This window comes from Diadema antillarum, unplaced genomic scaffold (assembly GCF_040938485.1).
Source record: "Diadema antillarum isolate AM-2024a unplaced genomic scaffold, OU_Dant_1.0 seq00000696_RagTag, whole genome shotgun sequence".
NCBI lineage: Eukaryota > Metazoa > Echinodermata > Echinoidea > Diadematoida > Diadematidae > Diadema > Diadema antillarum.
The window spans coordinates 1872755-1898538 of record NW_027271601.1 but is presented as its reverse complement, the minus strand read 5'-3'; the positions used below and the strand labels follow the sequence as shown (position 1 = coordinate 1898538).

General features: G+C 37.7%; 1 protein-coding gene across 1 annotated transcript; it reads left to right on the top strand.

The window, feature by feature from the left end:
- The first annotated feature begins 23378 nt into the window (after nt 1-23378).
- LOC139737575 (uncharacterized) lies at nt 23379-24749 on the top strand. Its single transcript, XM_071648257.1, has one exon. It carries the CDS (start codon nt 23379-23381, stop codon nt 24747-24749), a length of 1371 nt encoding a protein of 456 aa, XP_071504358.1.
- The last annotated feature ends 1035 nt before the right edge of the window (nt 24750-25784 follow it).

Genomic DNA, 25784 nt, shown 5'->3' with positions numbered 1-25784 from the left:
AAAAAAACAGTCGAAAACTATTTCCCTCTAAAGAAGTTAAATAATCATTGCATTTCCCGAGATAGAAATGACGTAACATGGTAAGACCGAGTTTTGATAAAGAACGGGTGGATAAACCATGGATGTAATGCATTATGATAGGATAATTACAGTCACTTGAATCGAATCATTCTGTGAATGGTACACCATTGTACTATTGGAGGGGGAGTACCAAATACGGGGCCTAAACGCATGCTCATTGCCAAACACCTGTGGACGCGTGGGGCTCTGATGACGTCATCAAGTCAAAGTCAGGTGATCATGATCACGTACTATTCGGAACTGGCCAGATAAAAGATTACCCATCGGTCTCGTTCAAACTCCATTTTGAAGACGAGTGTTCATGTTTAACTCCGCTGTTTGACTGATAATTATATCTTGTCATAAACTGAATGTTCCAAAGTGCACAGATCATGCCACGATAGCTTCCATGAAAGAGAAGCTCGGAACAGGGAGAGGTGTCACACCTCGGTGCTTAGGAACTTATATACCCTCTTTCTTTTGGTATAAGATCGGTAGAGGAGAGAGGAGCGGGGAAGTCTCGGACCAAGCAGATTGTCTCATGCGCGTAATATGTGATGGTTACACCCATGAGCAATGGTATCTATCATTGCATCACTTCAAGCCCTGTCCCCATAAACTATTTTCTTCTTTTTCCCCCCCAATTATCTACAGGACTGAAAACCACATTGCAATGACACAAGACCTCCCACAGTTGCAGCAGGGAGGTGGGGAAAACCAGGGAGGTGGGAAGCACCCTCTCCTTGTAGTAACATTGCGCATACGACCTTCGTAGACCCATCTCGACATTATTAAAAGATACTTTCCCCCATCTCTAATCTCCCTCGGGAACACAGATGACTAAAATATCTCATCATAAAGAAGGTAACTAGTAATAACAGTAACTATATATTAGATTTCAATTCTTTCAATCATTTCTAGTCCCTGACATGAGCATATTCACTCTAAATGAATTCCATTCATACTGGACAAAATTCAGGAATATCTGTCTAAGTTTCTTCTTTTTTTTTCGTTAAAGTATACACTTCACTGAGAATCCACCACAAGCAAGTGTAACTCCATTGGTGCCATTCAAGAAATAAAACTATTCAATGATCGGATGGGATCAATCAACCGAATACGTATTAATGGGAAGCCCACTGATAGTGGTAAGTCTTTAGGGCTTTTTACACTTGTAAATTTTTGCTTAGCCCCGGACCAACGGTGGGGCTAAGGGGGGGGGGGGGGGGGGGGCCTTAGCCCCACCGTTGGTACGGGACTATCCTTAGCCCACTTTCTGTTTACACTCGTTTTTGCCAAAGTGGGCTAGCCCCACCGATAGTACGGTACTATCTGGCCCTGCAAAATAGCAGGGGTTAGCACCGCAATTGCGGTGCCAAGAAAGTGAGTGTAAACAGAACGAAAAAATAATCCTGGGCTAAGCGACGGAGACGAAGTCCGACCCTCACTGACCAATCAGAAACGAGGTAATCAAGTGCTGCCGGTGCGTGCGTGTACGTGTACAGTACACAGCGTAATTATGAATATTCATGTGGTTTGGAAAGTCCGGGGCTAAGAAATACGAGTGTAAAAAGGTCAGTTTTCTCCTTAGCCCCGGACAAGAGATAGTACGGGACTAATTGGCGAGTGTAAAAAGCTGAAAAAATTGGTACGGGACTAACGATAGTCCTGGGTCAGAGAAAGTCCGGGGTTAAGAAACACAAGTGTAAAAAGCCCTTTTATGGCTCAAACGTTGGTTTAACTCTTATCAGTTTCGTCCTGCAGTTCGACGTATTCCTTCGAAGAATCGTCAAGTGTGTGTTGAATTTCTAGATAGCTTACGATGTTTCGCGACGCCAGAAACCAACCTTTCTGCGTAATACTCGCCATGAAACAGTGTATAAAGGGGCTTCATTATGATTGGATTACCATAAACTACATCCGGCTATTTTGGCATATTATTCTCAAAATGCAGCATAAGGAAATAAGTTCTGACAAATGAACAAGGATGGAATCTAACGACAAGTTGTTTCTTGATCGAAGTCTTTTCCAAAAACAAATGAACAAACAAACAAACAAACAAACAATTTCGCCAAATAATTTTGAACCAAACTGATATGGAGAACGCGTTCCGCTGATTAGGTACAGTGATCAGAACACTGCAAGATAAAAAGCCATGGATAAGAGATCATGTTAAGTTAGAATGCCAGGGTTCAAAAGATTAAATGGACAACGTGAATTCAGGATATAGCCACAAATTTCATAGCAGGACAATACCAAGAAGTAAACAACCCATTTTAGCGGGGAAAAAAGTGTTCTAAGTAAAAAAAAAAAAATCAAGTCAAGTCAAAACGCCACCACAGACAGACAGTTGACAGAGGACACTCCATGAGATTCGTATCACAAGCTCTAAAGAGACGACCTTACAGAAATTTAATCATACATGATCAATCCACTCCCATTCAGTTGGCAGTATGGTAAAGGTCACATGTCAACACACACAGATTTGAACACCCCTTTGATATACACATCCCTACGTACTAATACACACACATACACACACACACACACACACGCACACACATACACACACACACACACACACACAAACACACACAAACACACACACAAACACGCGCGCACACACAGAGTCATGACAGAAGATGTATGATTATAGAGGCACACATAATTATGACTCTACTCGTGTCTGTAAAGTGTCGTATCAAAAAATGATAAGTCATTACTTTATATGCTGATAAAGGACAAAATGTAATCATTTCAGTTTGACATAAATTCTTTCCCTGGAAGTGGCTTTTGGAATTCACTTGGATTTTATGAAGAAGGGTAATTCCAGGAGGAGAAGAAGTAGAGATTTGGGTTTCCCCCAACCTTTGTTATCGTTGTGTCAGGTCATGCAGCTGTATAGGTAAAATCCCTTGTTCTTTGAAGAACATATTGAGGGGATTTGCTGCTGTATAAGGAAATAAAAGACTTTAAGGAAATTTAACGTAGGCAATGATAATTTGAATTATAATTGAACGATTAACTTTTCGGGACATAGTTAAAGACATTGCCATTTTTTCTTCTTTCATGCGCGTTTTAAAGAGATATAAAACAAGCTTTAAATCATTCAAAGCTTCTCCAAAGTTTACAGCACTCAGGTATAATCAAATTCCATCTGACTCACATATTTCAGTCATGTTTGCAAATTAATGTTAAAGGGTTTAGTCTCTAAAAATGGAACCATTTTATATTACCTCAGCAAGGTCGAAGAGAATACTGGGGTGGGGTGTTGGGGAAACCCCACCAACTTAACTCATACCTGTCATCTTTATACAAGGACGAGACCTGTCGGGTATTACGACCAAACACCCATCCCCCACCCCCCCCCTTCACACACACACACACACACATACACACACACACACGCACATACATACACCAAAGAAACGCATCTTCATACGAAGCATATTTAAATGTGTGTGAATTCAACGAAATAAGAAACAAACAACCAAAAGGCGTATTTTGGGGTTGTTTTTTTTTTGTTCAGTTAATATCATACCAATTTTCAATCATTAGAAATCATATTCAAATGTTGAATTCCCGGAAACTCATCCATATGCATGCACGCGCAAGAGTATGATTCCACAAATCTTCCCGTCATGACCATCACATTTAATGATTATAAGATAATATTTTTTATTTTGTACATGTGGAATTCATTATGATTCAACGATTGCCTATAAGCGACTTTAAAAGACTTAAGAAAGAGATTACGAAAGTTATTCCAATAACCTGTTAATCAACACATTATTCTGCCTTTTACGGTCATGTACCCTTTCTATACGAGCGTCAAACGATCTCCGAACATAAAATCATTTCAGTGGTTAAGGGATTTGATCAAATTGGTTCCTACTCACCGACAGTTTGATATCCTGAACTTGAAGCGTGGTGCCAAGACTCAACGAGGACACGGAATATAGATGATGGTACAATGCGGAGATCCGAATATGCGTGATCCTTATTCCCCGAAGGAGGAGCAGCGAATTCTACGTCAGATCTACGTTGGTGCTTTGATGGCACACTCTAGATTCTCTAGACTGGCTGGACCGCTTGGATGGACGAAGGGCTTGGTTGGTGTTGAGCAACACTGTCCAGAAATGTTTCAAAGTTATTTCAAAGCGATAACACAACACATTAAATCGTTCCTTGCCAATGACAATTAAATGACAGTGTGACAAGTCGCACATTCACGCGAAGCTATATAATATTTATCTTTCACGTCACCCGACACTTCGTTGCACTTTTCTGTGGAGTTGACGTGGTTCTATTGGTTTGACCCACCTCCCTGGTGAGACATTCTTGCAGTAACTTTCCAACCCGGATTTAGAAATATTGCCCACCCCTCTTTCCATGTTAGGCTTCCAAGTGACACCAATAAAGAGAAAAGAACCATTTCAGGTGAGAGAATTATGAACGATGCCATCTCATTGGTGGAATATGAAAAGGTGCCTATCGACGGAAGGATTGCGTAATACGTGACATTGTAAACGTCGCGTTCAATTTAATCATCAATATTATCATGATTATATAGTATGAGTGTAATTCCGAAGTGGAGCATGACGTCATACCCTTGCGATGCCTGGTTGTAACTGGTATTTCAGTGGCTCCCTTTTTCTCTGATGGGGGCAGCAAGCAATCAACTCTTATTTATCTTCGAAAATGAAGTATTTGAAATACGGAATTATTGCGCAAGACTGCATTTGACTTGAAGAGTCAAATAAGTCGATATACAGGAGGGAATGAAATAAACCATTGACACATTAAATACATATTTTTTTAATAGAAAAAAAAAAAAACCTCTCTCTGTTCACGATGATTGCCACGTGATATGTATGAACAATTCCACTTGATTTTGTAGCCCATCCGGAAGTTACAATATATGGCGAATAGAATTTTAACGTTTAGTAAATATACGACAATCATTCAACCGACAATCGATTAATAGGCGCATAAAATCTTACATCAGCAAATTCAATAATGGAAATCATCTTCTCTTTGAAAAATTCCTGTTAATGCTGATTGAATTTCCAATATTGATTGAGATCATCATATAGATTCGGAGCAATTTAATCACTCGTATATGAATACTTTGATTACCGCACAACTGCATATCATCGTGTATCAGATTGTTCTTTCATGTTAGTTCAACAGGAACTTGGGTCTCGATCGTAGCCGGCTTGAGACTGGACATGTTGTACGCATGTATTTGGGTGTTTTACATTTTGCTTTAATTCTCCTTCGACATAATGGCGTAAATTACCACTTTGTTCGCTCATATCACCCACGCCAAAGTTTGTTTTCGGTATATGCCTGATTACCAGTCGCGAACAACCTGCTCCTATCCACGCTTGTTACAGGACGACACCTGATGAGTCTTAATGAGCTTAATTTCTCGCGTCGATTAGTTCTTTCCACCGGAAGTAGTTCCACGTGACCTATCCGCTTATGTTTCTAACCGGCGTCTTTTCCTGTACGTGAAAGAAAGGCATTAACATCGGCACGTAGGAAGTTTCTCTTTACAGACAGGAAGGATTCGAATTTGGGTCAGCAACATAAGGGCAAACTTTCACTCAAACTATGCACCGCAAGGTTAAGGTTTATTTGTTCATTTTATTTTCTCTGTTGATTTTTGTTTGTTCCTCTCTAGTCTTCGGATCAGACATTTTATTGCCCATGCCCCATCATAACTTTGCGCGTCTCTGTATTAAGATTATTTAGCGGAAACAACACGATCATTTTGTTATTTAAAAGTTTTACCAATTTATTCGCTCCTGCATATCACTACTTCATAAAAATAATCATTATCTTGGGTCTGCAGTCACTCCGTGGATGAGTGTTATTCTCACAACATACGTGGAACAATACTCTAGTCTTACTTGTTCTCGTGTGCATGTGAAAAATGATCGTTTCACTTTGCATATCTTATTCATCTATTCATTTTTTCTCTCTCTTTACTATTTTACGTTTGTTCTTTAATTCTGGGGCTTGGTTATCTATTTTCTTTCTTTTTTTTGGTTTTTCTTTACAATTCTGTTTTTTCGTGAACGCGGAAGGCTATGTTGATTCAGTGCTTGGATAGATGACTTCATGAAATGACTGGCTAAAAGCAGTGGAGTGGGAAGTCTGCATACTGCTAAAAATGAGCATGGCGAGAAATATGGTTCCATCGCAGGGTACTACTTCTTCTTCGTCGTGTGATTCATTTGCACTAATCATTATCCCGTGCATGTTAACAGCGGTTTCAGATCGATAAGAGGAAGTATATGAACATGAATAAAGATGAAAGCAAAATTAGCGGCGCTCTGCTTGCGCTCATGGTGCTGTACAGAGGTACCAAGACAAAGACTTCAACCATTCAAGTGTTGGGTATTCTCTGCTGCCAAAATGTTCCAATTCAGTTCAATTATACTTTATTTTCATCGAACAAAACGAAATACATAATACAGAGTATACATTAGAATTTGTCAGTTATATTGTTGAAACAATTTGGAAAAAATACAAATCATGAAGTATAATTCAAAACAAAACAATACACACTTTGCAAATTAAAAAAACAAAACAAAAAAAGAAAACAAAGAGCTAAATATAGCGATAGAAAAGCATGATATACTGCAAAACGGAACTGGTAAGACGCGTATCACTCAAGAAAAAAAAAGCCCATCAATATAAAAAATGTCTACATGTACCTTTTTGACGCATTTGATATTGATATCTGGTGCCAATGATATTAAATCATATCGTTGAAAATATGTTTTATAGTAAAATACACACACACATACACACACGCACACACACCCCAAGAATAAACAAACTCAAGATAGCATTACAATGTTATCGCGGCAAAGAAGACACATTGATCCGTATGTACCAGGAAATATGGTGACAAAAATAACATTATAAAAGACACACAATCAGTATGTGGTCACGCTTAGCAAACAAGAAGAAAATGCACGTATGAACAAAGACGCAATATTGCAGCAAGAACAAGAACAAAATGACGTTACAGCACAACGAAGAGCGAGGATAACCTAGAAGGAACAGAGAAGAGAAAGGGCGAGAGGTCTGTGGACATTGCACACTATACTCCAACACCGGGTGAAAGATCATCTGATATTTCATTAAGTGGTATGTAATGTTCTCCTTTTTGTAGAATGCCAACTGTGAACTTTATTGGGAATCTTGTCTTGGAAGATTAGATGAAACTGTTATAAACAAGAAATAAGCATAACATCAGACAAAGAGTATACCCCTCCTCCGAAATGACTTAATTAACCTTCATTTTCTAAAATATGCTGCAATTTTAAGGAATAGTTACAAATTTAGTGTTTGGTGGCTTTGATAACTTAGAGACTGAAATAAACAGTGGTACACTGTATAAAAATGATGAAGATAATGATTTATTCTATCTCATGAAACACTGGTGGTAATAATTTATGCTTAAAAGCTACAGTACCAAATCACTTAAATGTGACATATCGGATTTAATGGAATAGCAGAGAGTGCATAGAAATTACCCACAGTAATCTTCTATTGTTGTGATTTTCGTTAATCTTTTTCATAACACTTCACATTTGACGACGGAATTTTTATGACCAGAGCTCACACGAAACGATGAATTTTTGACATGCTCATGAATCACTCTAATCGCTTTTCCACAAAAATCAATAATGTGTGATGAAATTGGCCAATGGTGATAAATCAGTTTTTGTTTTGTTTTTTTTTGTTTTTGTTTTGTTTTTGTTTTTGTTTTTTGCTTAAAGGAAGCAAGTGACGAATCACTCAATTCTGAATTATTGGTTTTGTAGATTTGACTTGTCATTGTCACACCGAGAGGGTCAGGTTTTGGGGTTTGGGGTTAAACGCTTTTACGGAGGGAGATCTAAGTTTGATAATCATTACATAATTATCATTTTATTAAGGATAAGGATTTCACACTGTCACAAGTACCCCCGTCGATATTTCTGAAGTGCAGTGCAATAGTAATATGATACTAATGAGTAGTGTATATAGTGCTGAAAGGTGATTTGATATCAGTTTAGTAGAATGTTTGTTTGTTTGTTTTTTGAAGGATATGAACTGTTGTATTTTCGTTTTTTATAACTTATTTTCTTTTTAATGTATGGTACTATAAATCCGCTGATTTAACGTTATTTTTTTATTCGTTATGCTGCATGTGTAAATTCATTCTGCTCTAGTACATTATATATTGTCTACTAGTTTTGAATGTCTGCATCTATATGTATGTTTACATCAATATCACCACATGTGTATCCAGTTTTAACCTTGTGTAAATGTGATGCTTAATTTTGTAAGGACTGTAATGAATATGATATTGGTATGACAGAATAATTTAGTAGGTTTTATAACATTTTGATTTTTTCTTTAACTGTGAATGTTCTGTAATAATGCATGTACTTTTATTCTGTACGCATGGCGCTATTAGTCTGCGGACTTACTGTTATGTTTCTTTTGATTTGAAATAAAACCGAATTGAATTGAATTGAATTGAATTGAATATACGTTATACCCCTTTAAGCCGACTTTCATAACATTATACGTTATCATCTTAAAAAGTCAACATTTGTCGCGTCTTAAAAACAATAATAGGGCCCTACACCGACTCATGAATATCGTGCTTGATAAACGAATAATTAAGTTATTGACATGGGTATAATAATTAACCCCGGTAATAGCGACACGCCTCTTCGTCTTAAAAAATGAGACTTCAGGGTGATTTTCCAAACGTTTGCACTGAACATCTAATACACAGTGGTTACATTGGGAAAAGAGTTTCAGAATTTATTGATTGGGATAAGGAGTCCGAATGTTGTTGTTTTTTTAATTCAATAAAAAAAAATCACTCTGAATGAGGATAATGACATTGCATCTCCGCATAAGAATGCGTGATTGGGTTCTCTGGAAAGCAGAACAACAGAAGAAAGCACGTTTAAATCTTACACAGATGAATGTGTTAAAGCTATATGGCATTGTAATGGAATGAAATTGCTAAATTACTGGGATATGTTAGCCTTATGTGTCACCATCCTTGCTCAACATATGGTTTGGGGTTTTCAGAGTATTGGTTTATCTGCTTAAGGACCACAATAAATTCCACAAATCTATGCATGGCGCTATCGATCTATGTACTACAATGTGAAATTATATTAATCGTCTGGAATGCCCCTTTAATGCAAAGTGCAATTCTTGCTGTTGTGTACAGGTATCACTCCTGAGGTTGAGAAACGTAGCTACGACTTATTACGTCGCGCTCCTTGAGAAAAGTGTTTTGTTTATACAGAATACGCTTTCGTGCATTTACATAATAGCTATCAACTCACTTACCATACGACCGTATCGCACGCATGACAGTACCCGAAGGCTCAGTTTCGCTTGAACGGATGGGTGTGACGTCACAACAGCGATTCAATGCTCTGTACACAATGGAGGTAAACGCGTGGTAATGTTGGGTGGGTAATATAATGATTGAACCTGATAATGTGCCCCACCCCCAGCAGCTCACGCCTTGTACCGTCAATAATGTAATTTTAAAAAGAGAATATGTGCCCAAACTGCTGACTCACAATCGTGCGTAGGCGTTTTGTAACATTCCTTACAGCGCCATAATGGGCCGGGTGCGAGGTCAAAAGTTTAGCGGAATTTTGCCCAATTTTTTCATAATCAAGAAAACTTAACCTTGTCTATGGTTATCATAGTAAGCTTCCTGCACAAAGTCATATGTTTGTGTGTCAGGAAGCCTACAGCCACCATTTGATTTCACTTCCCCCGCACTGCAGTCCAAATTCCCGGAATCCACCATAAAAGAAGCGGAAATATCCGGGTGGAAGTACAATGATTGTAAAGCAGATTGATTTCAAAGGCGTTTCGACATGAGTAGTGAAGCGACGAACGGTGGCTTTGTTCATCGTGAGGTGGGAAAAGAAACTTCACCATTCCAACCTGCTTCAGTTTCAGTTTTGAAGTTTCGATTCTTAAAGGAAAAAAAAACTCTTGTCGTTAGAAAACGGTAAGGGGGTCACAATCGGAAGTTGATTATGAAAGGTCAACTCGACCGTCTAAAGGGCACATCACATTTTATTGATTGTTCGTGCAATTTGAAAAGAAACCTTTTGTGCCTGAAAGAAGCCTCGAAGCATTCAAGGAAGACAATTCAACGAAAACAATTAATCCTGTCCTTGTTCAAACAATTATTACGAAACTGTGAACATATTTCTATGCCAATATCAATCACCAGAACATTGTGTGGAAATGCAGACTTATTCAAAGTATAAAGAAAAAGAAATAACCGAAAATTCTGCCTGCTTAAAGGGGTTGTTCGGGATGGCATAGTTAATCCTTTCATGATGTTTTATTGCTATCCTGTTCAACCTAAGTCCACCTTCACGAAAATGTTGATTGAGTAAGTACAGCAATATTGGTAGAACATATCAGCGAAAGTTTGGGGGAAATCGGACAATCCGTTCAAAAGTTTTGAATTTTCAAAGTATCTGCGCAGTCACTACTGGATGAGAAAACTGCTACAGTGTATGATGGCACATGCGTAGAACGATATAAGGAAAATAGAAAGAGAATTTCACAAAACTTTATTTTTTTTTTGAAAAAAGTGCATATTTCCTTGACTTGTCACTGATGTATGTTAAGGGCAATATTATTCTCCTGACTTCTGAAAGAGGCAAGTCAAGTGTTCTTTTATTATGCGAGAAAAGTGAAAATGTGTTGAATTTTCTTTATATTTTCTTTATATCATTGTACACATAACATCACAAGCTGTATCTAGTAGTCTTCTCATCCAGCAGTAACTGGGCAGAAACTTCAAAAATTCGTAACTTTTGAATGGATTGTCCAATACAATTTCCTCAACCTCTCACTGATGTGGTATACTAATATTAGGCCCCCTATATATACTGCATTCAGCACTCGATCCACATGTTTACACGTAGGTGCACGGACTTGTCCTTTAAGTCAGTATCTGTATGACCCCTAGCTGTTATATCAAAAATTGTGGTACCAAATTTGGTCTAATTTCGAGCGATCGTCTCTGGCTGGCCCGGCAGTGTAAACAGGGTTTATAATATGAGAATGAAACTGATAACACTTGGGAACACACAAATTATTTAAAAAAAATCCTTCCAAGGCTAGTTCATGCCATCGAACAAGTTTTTTTTTTACTTAACTATTAATTTATTCACTGATCTCCACTCATACGAAGGATTGCCTTTTCAGCCATTTAATAACCAGGGCTGATGTTCAAAGGGGGTCCTTGCCGTATTTTACATTAGAAAAAACAAACAAACAAACGTACATCCAACATTGTGTCAGTGTGAACAGAGTAAATTACGGTACAATATAATCATACTCATGAAGTCGACACTGTAAAAAATGAAAATTATGTTGCAAATATCAATCAACACTGAAAAAATAAAACCTTTACCATTGTGAAATAGGGGGGTCTGTAACTAAAACAAACAAACAAACAAACAAACAAACCTCAAACATATACTTCACAAACACCCCCCCCCAAAAAAAAAAAAGCAAGAGAAAAGAAGTAGTAACTAAAGAAACATATTTCACATTATATGATCACAATATGCATGTAGTATTATGCTATACAGGTATATGTGCGTGGAATTCTCTGAAAAGAAACTGTAGACGAAATTAAATCTACTTGTATGCGAATTAAGCCGACGACACACATCCCTATCAGGTCTCAGAAATCTGGGGACTTTACCACATCCTTATCCATCAACAGATTGTATGTGTATAGGCGTTGTTGACAGAGCAAACACTGTATCATGATAGACAGGGGTGAAGTGGAAGCAATCAATACAATAAGTTGTGGGATGAACTTGTCTTCTAAAAAGCTCTTGTATATAGAAGTTGAAGAACAGAGACACGCATGGCTGCCCGTGCGAAACGTCGCCAGAAATAGACGTGTCGCATCTTGCAAACTCTTTGCTGATTACTAGTATATGATAATGATGAAAAGAGAGACAACCTTGCTGATTTTCATTGTAATTGCTTTTTATAAATGATTAGAGCCTGGGTCCGATCAAGGGAGTCACTGAAAATAAAGCATGGTTTGAAAACAAAAATCTATATATTTCTGTACTTCATAATACAATGTGGAATCTCGATAATGCGTACAAACATTATGGTCCTTTTAGAATGAAGAGAGAGAGAGAAGAGAGAAGAGAGAGAGGGGGGGGGGGAGAGAAAAGGGGAGAAGATCTCAATGTCCCGATATGAGAAACTTTTTGCAGGTTTCAAAGAGTACCTCTTCATATGTTTTGCTTTCAGTTTCGTCAGTCCACACTCTGAAATTCTGAATTGTATACAGTAATAAGGGACATCGCATATCTAAAGACAAAACCCTTGAAGTGTGTTAAAGAAATTGTCTATGGATTTGATGATGAAGTCACAATGTTTGTAAACTGAACACAATCTTTTTTTTTTCCATATGAACCCCTCAAAGAAAGTTTGGAAATCTGAGTTTGATCAATCATTTCTCATTTTTCCTTAGAAATAATTCATTTGTGCTTAGTACCACACAAAGATTGTTTAATTCTCTTTAAAATGATACCATACTTGTTATGATTATCGTATACATGGAAGTGCAGTGCTTACAAATATGAGGTAAAGTCAGAATTTAAAAGCTGCAAAATGGCCCAATTTTTGACATCCCTAATGGAGTTTCCTCTTTATGAGTTCCCCATTGTTTCTTTGGTGTTGATTTACTGTAATATCAGCATTTTTATGGAGTGAAACATTGCATGCGTTCAACCAAACAGATAAACACACACACAACACACACACACACACACACACACACACACACACACACACACACACACACACACACACACACACACACACACAAATACAAACGATCATGACTCAAACCATTTTATCTCACATAACCTCGCCACATTAATCATAACAAAAACATAAAGAAGTGAAATGGCATGGTCTTGATTTTATTGGAGTTTCATCTTTATTTTGTCTTCATTTTGTCTTTACTTATGTTTACTTTGTCTTTATATTGTCAATGAACATGATCGGGCTCAGTATCTGGTGGACGACCCAAGTGCTTGCACAACCGCCTGGCACCGTGTCCTCATGCTGTTGATTAGCTTCGTGATTCGCTGCTGAGGAATGGCGTTCCACTCGTCAACCAGTATCTGACGGAGTCCTGAATGTCGTTACATTAGTGACCCTCTTCCCCACAGCTCGGCCAAATTGATTGCAAAGATGTTCTATGGGGTTGAGGTCGGGACTGCATGCAGGCCAGTCCATTCTAGTGATGCCCTCTCTCTCGAGAAAGTTGCGCATTAGTCTCGCGTTGTCATCTTTTTGAAGCATCTCAGCTTCAATTTGCCCTATGGCGCGGGCTTTTTGAACATTGCTTACACGTGGCATGATGTACAACCATAAATCTTGATGAGCGATCAAATTTGCCTGGCATGGCACCACTGAAAACTTGAATGTGAAGTTAAGATGTCTATTGAAATTTGCCTTCATGGCTGACCAGTTGAGAACAAAAGCCATAACACAAAAGAGCATGTTCTCTAGTTTACTCTTCACGACCATTCTCACTCATAAGGACCGTTCTTGTTCATTTTGCAACTTTTCAATGCAGACCTTATCAGACACTTTTGAGTACAGCCCTTTACTTGATAGCATAATCATAATGAGTAGGATACAATTTTTAAGACAATTTAATAATCTTTCCATTGATATCAAGCATGTATACTGTATAGTGCTTACAAACTGGAGAAATTGACAGCTGAAGATAGATTTTCAAACTTTTTTTTTGAGGAGTTTAGTACAATAATAATTGAATTACTGTCACATGGTTTCACTTAGCCATGCGGGACATATTACCAGACACTATCAAAATCTATCATCAGGAACTGGAATGGATATAATTAACCATTTCCTCCCCAAACCTTCACAAAAATAAGAGAAAAAAGAATCACAAAGTTCATAACACTGAAGACTGATATGAGAAAGATAGGTAACCTGGGAACAATTATTCAAATCATTTATTTTGGCTTATCATATACAGCTTCTCTACAAACTGTATCATCAAAGTGTGTCTACAGATTATTCACCATGTTTCAGGGATCCCGTGGATTAGAACATTAAGAAACATTTGATAAAAATATCGCCAAATGGAAACGGCTGCTATACTTGTACTTTCAATATGCATTTAGCAAACAGTATGCTGTATGTATATGTTTCACCATGACATGTATTGATCGCAAGGAATGTTGTGGTCAGAGATTATACATCTAAACAATTCCCACTGTGATTTTTTTTTTTTTTTGGAGTGTTGCCGTGTTCTTCATTTTCTTTTACAACCTGTTCTTAGGCTCATCTGAAAAGAAAGTACCATTAAATGAACTAGGCCTATTAATTCAAATGCATGTTGACTCGCGTTGGTTGACTCAAGATACACTCAACGTCACTTATCGTGGCCAATGAATATCGAAATACGTGCCATATGTTTTGTATTAACATTTCTACTATTTTTTTTAAGATTACTTAGATTCATCCACAAAAAAATAAACACATTTCTAAACCCAGATTCCGCCAGTGACACCACATTTCCCTTATCATAAGAAATGAGTTACATTAATTTCGTATAAGTATTAATATGCAAATGTCATACTGTATTGTTGGAAATGAAATAAAACCATTTATGCCAGTCATTGCTAAAGTACTGATATGATTAAAAAAAGACACTAGCATGCATTTCCTTTCCCTAGTACTGAGCATAACTTGCACATTTCCATGTTACTAGTACGATTTACAAAAGACACTGCCGGGAAACTTGCAAATTGTGCTCGATCTGGGGGAAGTTGCATTTCAATGTCTTTTGTTAATCATTGTTAACGATTGACAGAATGATGTTACTGTCAGAATCTTGGTTCGCAAAGTTGTTTTTATTGTGAGTGTATCGAAGTAATCTTTAGAAAAATAGTAGAAATGTTATTATTGAATATATAGCACATATTTAGATATTCTTTTTGGCTACATAAGTGACGATAAGGGTACTTTGAATCATATGTCAGTCGACATGCATTTGTATTGAATAGCCCCTTTAATGAAAGACTGGCTACCCCCCCCCCCCCATCCTTTACGTAAAATAAACCATCTGATCGTGAGAACACACGTACTAATGACATGGAGAAAAAAAAATGATATCAATAGAGTTATTATCAAGTGATATAGTATTTAAGAAATGCTGAATATGCTTTTAGTTTCGTTTCTAGAGTTAAGAGTAGGGAAAACAAATTCCGTCGAGCTGTATTGCGCAACAGAAGCCCGTGCATGTCGCCACACGAAGCATGATACGCATTTCGTAGTAACTCCATCTACACATGAAATCTTGTAATCAACTAGAAAAAGAAATGATGTAGAATATCGTACCTTCTATTACAGATATCACGTTTCTCCGTCATTTCTAATCGCTGTGACTCGGGTAACGGAACCGACACCGTACGAAGAAACGCCGGAAATCACGTGGACACAATGTTAGACTCTACTCTTCGAACTGATTGCCATTTCGCTTTATCTAATATTGCAGAAATAAAGGGATTGGTTAGAGTGAGATGAAACTGTTCAGCCTATAATTTGTCCGCAGAGAATTATGTCAGCGCGTCATCAACAACAATGAATGATTGAACAATGAATGATCATATTTTCTTATACTGTTACTCATGAATGAGCAACACAATAAAAAAGAAAATGAATTGTTCATCGAATCCTTCTGCTTCTTAAAAGACAGCCCTTTTCCAAGTGAGAATCTGAAATCATTTAACAATTTACAGCTGACAGTTGGTGTTGCTGTAACTCCCAGTCCCGCTGACTCTTTGTCAGTACGATTTCAATTTTGTCATTCATTTTTTTAATATTATTCTTCCCTTCATAACACTAATGATTAAATTTCCCTTTCGAAACAGAGTCAAGCCCTATAGCGTTTAAGGACATCTAACGTGAGACCAAGCGTTTCAAGAAACCAGTGTAATCTGAAGCAGATGGAATTCATTGGAAGGCGGTGAAATGAGACACAGCTTGGTATCCTCACTGTTTTTTGCTTTCCATGACTTCTAACGCCATGTGTCCAAAGGGTTTGCATTACTTTCGTTATTATTCACGTTTCCTTGAAACTTTGTGTATTGTTCTCACTCTTTTTTTTTCAATTCAATTAAACTTTTTATTTCATTTTTCAACAAAAACATATAGACATCACTTTTTTTTGTAACAGAAAATAAGATGAGTAAAACTATGTGAGATGAAAAGAGTGTACAATAATTGTGGAGCCTTAAGATGATCATACATTGTCATGAAAACTGAAGTGATCAGAGGGGGAGCAAATAATACGCAAAATTCAAAAAATGGAGGGACCCACTAAAAAGACAAAACTTGTAGGGTGTTAGTCCCTCAGAAGAAAGACATCAATAGAAAGCACGGAAAAAAGGAGAGAGAATAAAAATATTTCCTTCTTTCTCTCTCCCTTTCTCTTTTTATTCATAATATGTACGATGCGTATAATTTTCTTAAAGTCTAACGTTAAGCTTAATTACAATAATCTATCATACCCTTTCATTCTTACTGATAATTTCTTTCTTTGTTATATACTCTGTTCTTTTCATATCATTATAATTATTTCTATATGTGTTAACACGGTAGTGACGATTTTCCATTATTGTATTATTTGCTGTCGCAAGTATAGCGCTTTCAGCACATATTCGACATGCTTATACGTCGAGTTTCCATGCTTTCCTTGCACAAATTGCTATACCGGATGTATTTAGGACGGAGTTTTGTGTTTGTTTGTTTGTTGTTGTTTTTTTTTTGGGGGGGGGCTGAAGATGTTCAAAGAGGAACATTAGTTGTGCAGGGTGATGTGATTATTGAATTAAAGATATTTTATTCATTTTGACTGAAGCTGACAAGTCATCTTTCTAGTCTACAGTGCAACATTGGGTTCATAGTCTTTATTCTTATATAGATAGATACAAACGATATTTGGGGCTATTTTCTCTTTTTTTGTCATTATTTGCCATGTCTGTTTGGAATATTGAAGAGACACACCAATAACGTCAACAGTTCGTGAGGGAATATACCGTCACTGCGTATAGACTGATATATTTCATTGTCCATTTTATACGTGCTGGAAATGTAGCGATAAGTATGAGATATTGAACATATTATATAAGCATGAAATTATGAACCCAGTCTTTCGGCATCCCGTCTGCTTTCTAACGATAACCAACAATACAAGACTCTGAAGCATCATTGTCAATTACTTAAATGTGTATACAAATGCCGTAAACATAGATGATTATTATGATGGGGGACCTATGAATGCTAACTTTCTGAGATGACATTTTCACACCCTTCATGAACTTATAGAGCCATTAACCTGATTTTCGAATCCCAAGTGAGATAGACGTACTTCATATCCTTTACGTATTTGTTTTTTTCTTTTCGGATTTGTCGAGATAGGAAAAATCTGATATCGTTCCGTTGGAAACATTCTACAGTTACATGTGATTTAAAAAAAAGAAGAAGATAAAGTGATAAGGCACTCGTTCATGTTTTAAAGTCTTACCGGTCTCTTCAAGGCTCCCCATTCGAATTTGAGTCAAAACCTTTCCAAGTATTTCCAAGTTGGAAGTCCGGCTTTGAAAATCTACCTGTGGTAAGCGGAAGGGATTTTTCCCCACCTTTTTTTTTTCTTACAAGAGTTTTGTTTAGTTAAGCCCAATCCACACCCAGGACCCAAAGAGATCTTATTCTTAGCAATGGATCCGTAACTATAGTCTTGAATAAACAGAGGGTTTGGTTCCTTAAGCATCGTTGTTCAGCGTGTAATTCAACGAAACGCACCAGTTTGCTTTATTCGTTGTTGTTGTTGATGATAATGAAGATGAAGATGATGATGGTGATACTAAATATTATATGGGGAAAATCAGACGAGAAAACTGGTTGAGGTTTCAATGAAATCCGACCTGAAATAGGGAAGTTGTGGTGTAAAGTTTTGCCGGTGTGTTTTTACAAATCAGTGGTTAATCGCAACCACATGCAACTCACACACACACACACACACACACACACACACACACACACACACACACACACACACACACACACACACACACACACACACACACACACACACACACACACACACACACACACACAAGACAGAAGTGATGATGCCGTCCTCTCACAAGCCTGTCCCTAACCAGCATGCAAATCTTAACTTCCTTTTTTGACATAAAATTCTTGAGGAAGTTGAAGTTGTGGTTCTCGCATCATAGTCTTCCAAGGATCTATAGCAAGGATGTTTTTATTTGGTTTTTCATATGATTGTTTTTCATATCATTTTGAGAATTAACTGATAGGAGTGTTGTACAGCGATGGCGATATCGCATAGGCCTATTCTAAATGGGTTGTGACCATTCACTATTCGGTTAAAACAAAACAAAACAAAACAAAAACATTGTGGCAATTTAGCTGCTCGTCCTGATTTTTTTTTTCACGTCAACTTGAACACTAGACGTAAAAAAATGCAATCTAAAAGTAGTGAGTCTGCCTAATTTGATAATCAGAATAGTTTTCATCACAGCATGGTTCGGGTATGAAGTCTTATGTCGTATGCAATAATAACGAATGACCCCAAGAAAGTCTTAATTTCATTTTTATTTTGATCTCGGTCGATTTCTTTTTTTTTTTTTAATCACGCAAGTAAATTCAATGGAAGACGACTTTGCCGAAACAAAGACCTTGAAACGAGCCGCTTGGATCCATTTTATGCCTTCGAAGAGAAACGTATACCTACATCTTAACTTTTATGATGTGAATAGATATAAGTTGCTATCAGGAACGAAATGAAAATTAAGGAAACCCAATCCAGCAAAAGTTCATTAAAATCTGACAAATTATGGAGTCATTGGATTATAAAGTTTATATATGCGTTTTTAAGAATCAAAGATTTCAGTCAATATTACAAAATATGCAAATAAGATGATGAGATGACATTTGTCACTGGAGTGGCCTTGCTTGTGGCTTGCACTCACATTTTCACTACGTTTCCTTTTCAATTATTGAATTATTGTACATGTATAGCTGTAATGGTGTAGCGATGGTTTATCTACAGGTTATAGTCGTTCAGTTATTATGAAGATTCCTGATGTTAGGTGATTTTCTCCGTATAGGGAAGCGATCGGAGCGGTGCAAGATTACCACTATTACCCCTTTGTCTTATTTCATATAGTTACGCATATCTAACTGAGGCCGATTTTACTGATACCTGAAAACGTATAATGTGAAAATCTGAAACATTTTAAACATTTCAAGCGTTTCAGATACCACGAAATGATTACCCGCCAAGAAAAAAAATATATTCTTGGTGACAGGGCATTCACTGATTATTATTATAATCATTATTATCATTATTATCATTATCATCATCATGTATTAGTAATCATTTTTGTTTTGTTGTTGTTGTTCTTGTTCTCTAGACTCCAGCGGTCCTATTGGTTGAATTCACGACGTTCAATTAGAACATGAAGAGGTGTGCTATTTTCAGCATATCGTCGCCGTGACCATTTCGACTGACATGAACGATTAAAATTACGCTTTTCATAATTCTGTTTATAAAATCCCAATGTTAGGTTTCGGCAGACTCAGAACAAAATAATTGACAGTTTGATAAAAACGCACAAGTCGAACTGGTGACGGACGTGTCCACAATCTTGGGTTAGCATCCACGGCGCACGACAGTTTACACCTTCCTTGTACCCACAGATTTACGTGCTTCCATGCTCGTTGAGGGTGCAAGGTTTTCATCCACTAATCAAGCGATGACAAATCGTGCGGGAGCAAGGGGGGGGGGGGTGGGGTGGATTATCCTTCGATGCCGTCAAGGTCTCGACGGAAACCTTGCACTCGCTCTACGTGAATTGCAATCAACTCGATGAAATAATATAACCTTGCATGGCCTTGATTATCCATTGGTCCTTCTGGAAGATAATTACGCTCTATCCTTGCATATACAGCGGAGTGTAATCAGCTACAGGTAGCTTCCCACAGAGACTGTGAGGTAATATCAGAAAAATACCATGAATAAGAATGACTGCAGTGAAATTGGTTATTATGGCGAGGATCATGAGAATCATATCATGGGATAAAAGGATCACAAAACGTGTAATAATGGTAATGTTTTTGATGATACTGAAGATGACAATGATAATAAAAGTAACGAAGATAGAAATGATGAAGATGATATTAACAATGATAAGGGTAATCATAATAATCATATCATAATGATAATTATAACTCATTGTCTGAATTTATCAAATCCACACTGATATAAGACATTCACTTATCAAAAATGGAAATAGGCCTACATGTACCGAAAAAATAAAAGAAATAGTATTAATGAAGAGGCAATACAATCACAGATCGACATGACCACATAATATGGGAATGACAACTTTGTGAAGATCAAGTTCAGGTGTGAAATATCGATTTATGTTTTTGGTGGGTTTTTTCTTCCTGGAGGGGGAAAGTTAGACGAATCAGTTGACAAATCTGATGACAGATCCGTCAGTCATACATCGTTACGAATAAAAACAGAAAAGAAAAGAAAAAGCATTATGTTTACATACAGCTTTATTTTGTTTATGCAACGCCAGACTATAGATGGCGCTAGATAAAATATACCAACCACCTGTAGATTCATGTTCCTTCCTATTTGAGGTGCGAGTTAAATCGCCATTCATGAGTGTATTATCTAAATATCTGCTATTGATAGATAGATTGATTGACTGATTGATTGATTGATTGAGTGAGTGAGTGATTGATCGATCGATCGATCACTTGACTGATTGGTTGACAGCAACGTAACTAAGATGATATTGCCCGACACTCGAAAATGCAACAATCTTATTACCACAACAAATATATTCAACGCAAATACTGTAGTACAATATTTGTAAATGACTTGAATGTGCCCGCAAACAACCTAAAAACTGGCTTCATATTTGTTCAAATGGCATATGAATAGACGGATAAATAAATAAATAAATAAAACAAGGCTGTGACGGCACCAGAGAGCATGTAGAGTCTCAGAGCTTTCAAGATTCTCAGTATAGGTCATAGACCACGAAGACACTCCACTCACTGGGAGTGCACTTTGATGCGGCTGTACACGCAATACATCAAATATTATACAATGTTCCTATAAATGTATCAAAAAATTTCAAGTTAAGAGCTACCCTGGACTAGTTTTCAAGTATCCATTCATTCATTGCATCATTCTCGCTATAGTAAGATATCCCAAAACAGACAAAAGAACAACATTTGTTATCACTTGTTCTTCGTTTACATTGTCAGTACCTTTATAACAAGATACAACTTCTACACATGCTTCTGAGGAATGCAACGAAGAAAAAAAAAGACCATCTAGAATCTATTAACAAAAATCTATACAGCTTCTTCCATTTTGGGGGGTAAAAATAAAATGTCAATTTAGCAGGGGGAGTAATTAAAAGATGGTGATCATGACGGTGCAATTTTGTTGGGATTTCGTAAGCATTATCTATGTGTTACACATTGAATGTCTTTTAATGCTATAGTTCTTGCAGAGGCCCAGCAAAGCAGTTGCAAATGATCGTATGATATTCTTGCATAAGCACAAAAAGAATCTGTGCTTTAGGACCTACATTTTATACAATCAACTGCGAACAGAGGCAATTAAGAGTTCTGTGCAATTCTGTCCGAATTCACGCAAGCTGCGATAGAAACGGTGATGGCGCTGTTTAACATTATTTTCATCAGAGAAACTTCCAGTAAGTTGTCGAAAGCTGCTTGGCAAACTGTGCATCAACCGATTCGTCATGTGGTCAATATGGTATCAACTTTTTTGGTATCAACATCAAGTTTTGACTGCAGTATTTCCCTTTTTGTCATCACGTTGAATCAGTACTTATTGCCATTCCATTTGATTTTCCTCTCATTAAAATACAGTTGTAGCAATAGCACAAACCGGTGAACAACATTTTCTTTCAGTAGTAGATTAAAAGATAAACAAAAAGAGGCAAAAAAAAAAACCCACAGTAAATAAGAAAAAGGCGGAAAGAACATAAATAAATGTCAAATTATGTCAAGTCATCAGAAAATAGATTTCATATTTCACTTCCTTTACATGACAATCTTCATTTACCAAACTGATCATAGTTTTGGGCAAATCGTTTTCTAAGTCTTTCAATTAAAGGCTGAGGCTGTTCATAATGTTACTATAGAAATATCAAGCCATATTTTTATGTAACATTTGAAATGGTTTATGTGTCTTCTTCCAATTCAAAAACTATCATGGAAGAATTTGGATGGGACTCATACTTCCACCTTTTATAGAGTCATTTTTGATCACAGAAATGTAAATTATGCTTTTACATTAGATTTCACCGTTTTAGTGGTCATAATAAAAACAAAATATTATGATGAATGTCAGTGTGTCGTATTTTCTTTATATCCAAGCCATGATTTTGACATGTTTGAGCCTTTGTTTTACTGAATGTTAACATTGTATTAAGCAAAGCCCAAGCCCAAGAATCGTTTGCAAGCTTCCACTTGTAATATAGATTCACCGGCATCGAGCAAGGCACATAAAGAAAGAGGAGGAATCAAGTTATCATAGAGAAATAGATAGAATGATAGATTGAAAGAGGAGACAGATACGTCAAACATGCAGACAGACAGGCATACACAATCACACACATACACACATTCACAAAATAAAATACAAGCGTACTGCTAATAATAACCCTTTCTAAGGGTCTATTTAGATTCAGATTACCTGTCAGGCGGTTTGAATACCTCGCCTTATCGCATGGGCGATCACTGTCAACACATCACATCGATCGTTAGCTACAGAAGCGATTTCTGTAGTCAGGCACAACAAAACTATGTCACCGACTCGAACTTATAACGTTTTGTTCAACATGGACGGGCATTTTCCCTAAGAGTCATCGCCCATTGTTGGAATCAAGTTCCGATTAATGGCTTCTCAAAGTTACGTTAAATCCAGTGTCTCGTGAATGATCGGCCTTTACTGAGAGTGGAAAGAAAGGACATTACAGTATGACCGTCTTTTTGGTGTGAAGAGCCAAAACTTCAGAAGTGACTGCAAACAATGCATCCAACTACACTGGACCCTTTGTAAGCGCTCCTTTGAGAACAAGATGGCGACTGTAGCTCCTAATGCAACCAACTCAACAGCGACCAGTACGGACATCGAACGAATCGGGAAGACTGTCGGTCTTATCGTGATCGTTCTTCTTTCCGTGGTCGGCAACACCATCTATCTCACCGCTTTCTTTCTCTCCCGGAGGCTTCGTCAACACCCTGGTCCATGGTATCTTTTCACGAACATCGCAGTGAATAATGTCATTGCCACCGTCTTCTCGCTGATACCGAACATCGTCGCTACATGGTCAGGGTCGTGGTCGATGGGCGATGGATTCTGCACCGCTTCGGCTTTCCTGACCCGTTTCACCTTCTACCAGTTATGGCACACGATTGGCGTAATCTTTATGGAGAGGTATGTGAGGATCGCTCTGCCGCTCAAACATCGTGAGATCTTCAGGCCCATACCGACCCTGATTTTCCTGAGCGCGCTGTGGTTCTTCGATGTCGTGCTTTCCATGCTGCCCCTGATCGGATGGGGCGGTTACGGGTTCCTGCCGGATGAGGGTCAGTGCGCACACGCCGTGGTCGGCGGCTACCAAAAGTCGATCTCTCATCTCTACTTCACCATCGCCATCGGTGTGGCTGTGCCTCTTCTCTGCTCGATGGCAATTTTCGCCATGACCGTCCGGCGAGCACGTAAACAAATCAAATCAGACACAGACATATTCAAAGACGAAGTCGCCGTACCTGCGTCTTATGGCTACCGTTTGAAGAGGAGAGAGAAAGCTCTGGCTCGAACTATCAAAAACCCAGCCATGACCGACGAAAAGATCAAAAAGCTTAAGAAAAAGCAGAAGAAACGCAGAAAACGCAGAAAAAAGATGATGAAGTACGGCAGCGATGATGAATCTAAGCGAGGATCGGATTCCTCCTCCTCCTCATCGTCATCTTCCTCCTCCTCTTCATCGTCGTCGTCCTCTTCGTCAGAGGATGAAAGCGCTGCTCATCGTCGCTACAAGGACGCCAAACGAGAGAAGCGAGCATGTCGGTATCGACCCAACGAGATGGCGCTCGTCCGCACGGCCTGCTTCGTCCTCCTCCTCTTCAGCGTGTGCTGGGTTCCTTACATGGTGGTGAAAGTGTTCGAGACTCTCTCCTTGTCTGTTCCGTCTGTCATCATCACCGTCGTGGCTTTCCTGAGTTACTTCAGCCACGCAGCATGCCCGTACATCTACATCATCGACTGTAAGACTTTCCGTACTTGCATACAGCGAACGTGTTGTCGTTCCTGTCTTCGCAGGCAAAAGAAGAAGAAGGACAAGGAGATGAAGGGGAAAGAGGAAGATGCTGCTGGTGACTATGACAACGAGGCGTATCTTGGTGACGATGATTCAGGTGTAGAAGAGGCTGCGAATGATGTTTAAGGTTACACGCACTTTCTGGTTGAAAGGGGTCTATTATGACCTTAAAAAGAAAAGGTAGAGTTTACTAAGATCGTCACATTCAGTTGATGAATCAAAATGATATCAGGAGAAACGCGTTCTATCCGTCCTATTTTTTTTTAAAAATTGGTGTAGCCATTTCAATTATGATTGAATACATCATTCATTGACCTTATTGATAGTGACCACATTTCATTTCATGTCATTATTTTCATTCATTTTAATTTTCAACAAAGAATATACGTTCACAAAACATGCTAAAAAAGCAATGTGATATTCTAAATACACGTAGTATCAAAATATAGCATAAACACACAATAAGTAGTGTTGTGAAGTCAAGATGCATGTTGAAAATGGAGGGGAAGCTAAAAAGCATGCAGGGCTAGTAATATGCATTACCCTCAACGCCGTTATCAAGTTACATAGAAAGATGTTACCTATCACAATCACTGATTACATCCTGTATTTCAAGGCACGACTGATTGGGATTATGATGTGTACATGAAATAAATCTCATAAGTTGCAATCGTGTACAGAGAATGTACTCGAAGATGGATGAAGCAATGCCTTTGATACACACACATGTTACGCACATTTTTATTACATTATTTTCTCTTATCATTCGTCCAATCATTATGACACATTTTCATTTCCTTTGTTAGTTTTGTTTTGTTTCTTTGTTTTCTTTTTTTTTTTAATTTATTGTTGCTTAACAATTCGATGAGATCATTTCTATGTCACCCGTGACATGGAGGCATGTAATATGGATCACTGTTATTTCCAAAGTTTGAAGTTTGTTTGAAGAAGTGTGCTCTGCTCCGGGGAACAAAGCGGATTACAGGAAAAAATATATATAAATATTACACTTTGATATGGCCTCAGACACCCCGCAATTTCAGAAGTCGTTCAAAGTTGCAAAATAAAATCAAGAATGTAATTTCATAACAATTATATTGCAATGAAAGCAGCTCGTGACGAATCGTGGATGATACCGGAGTATAAATTTCATCAAGAATG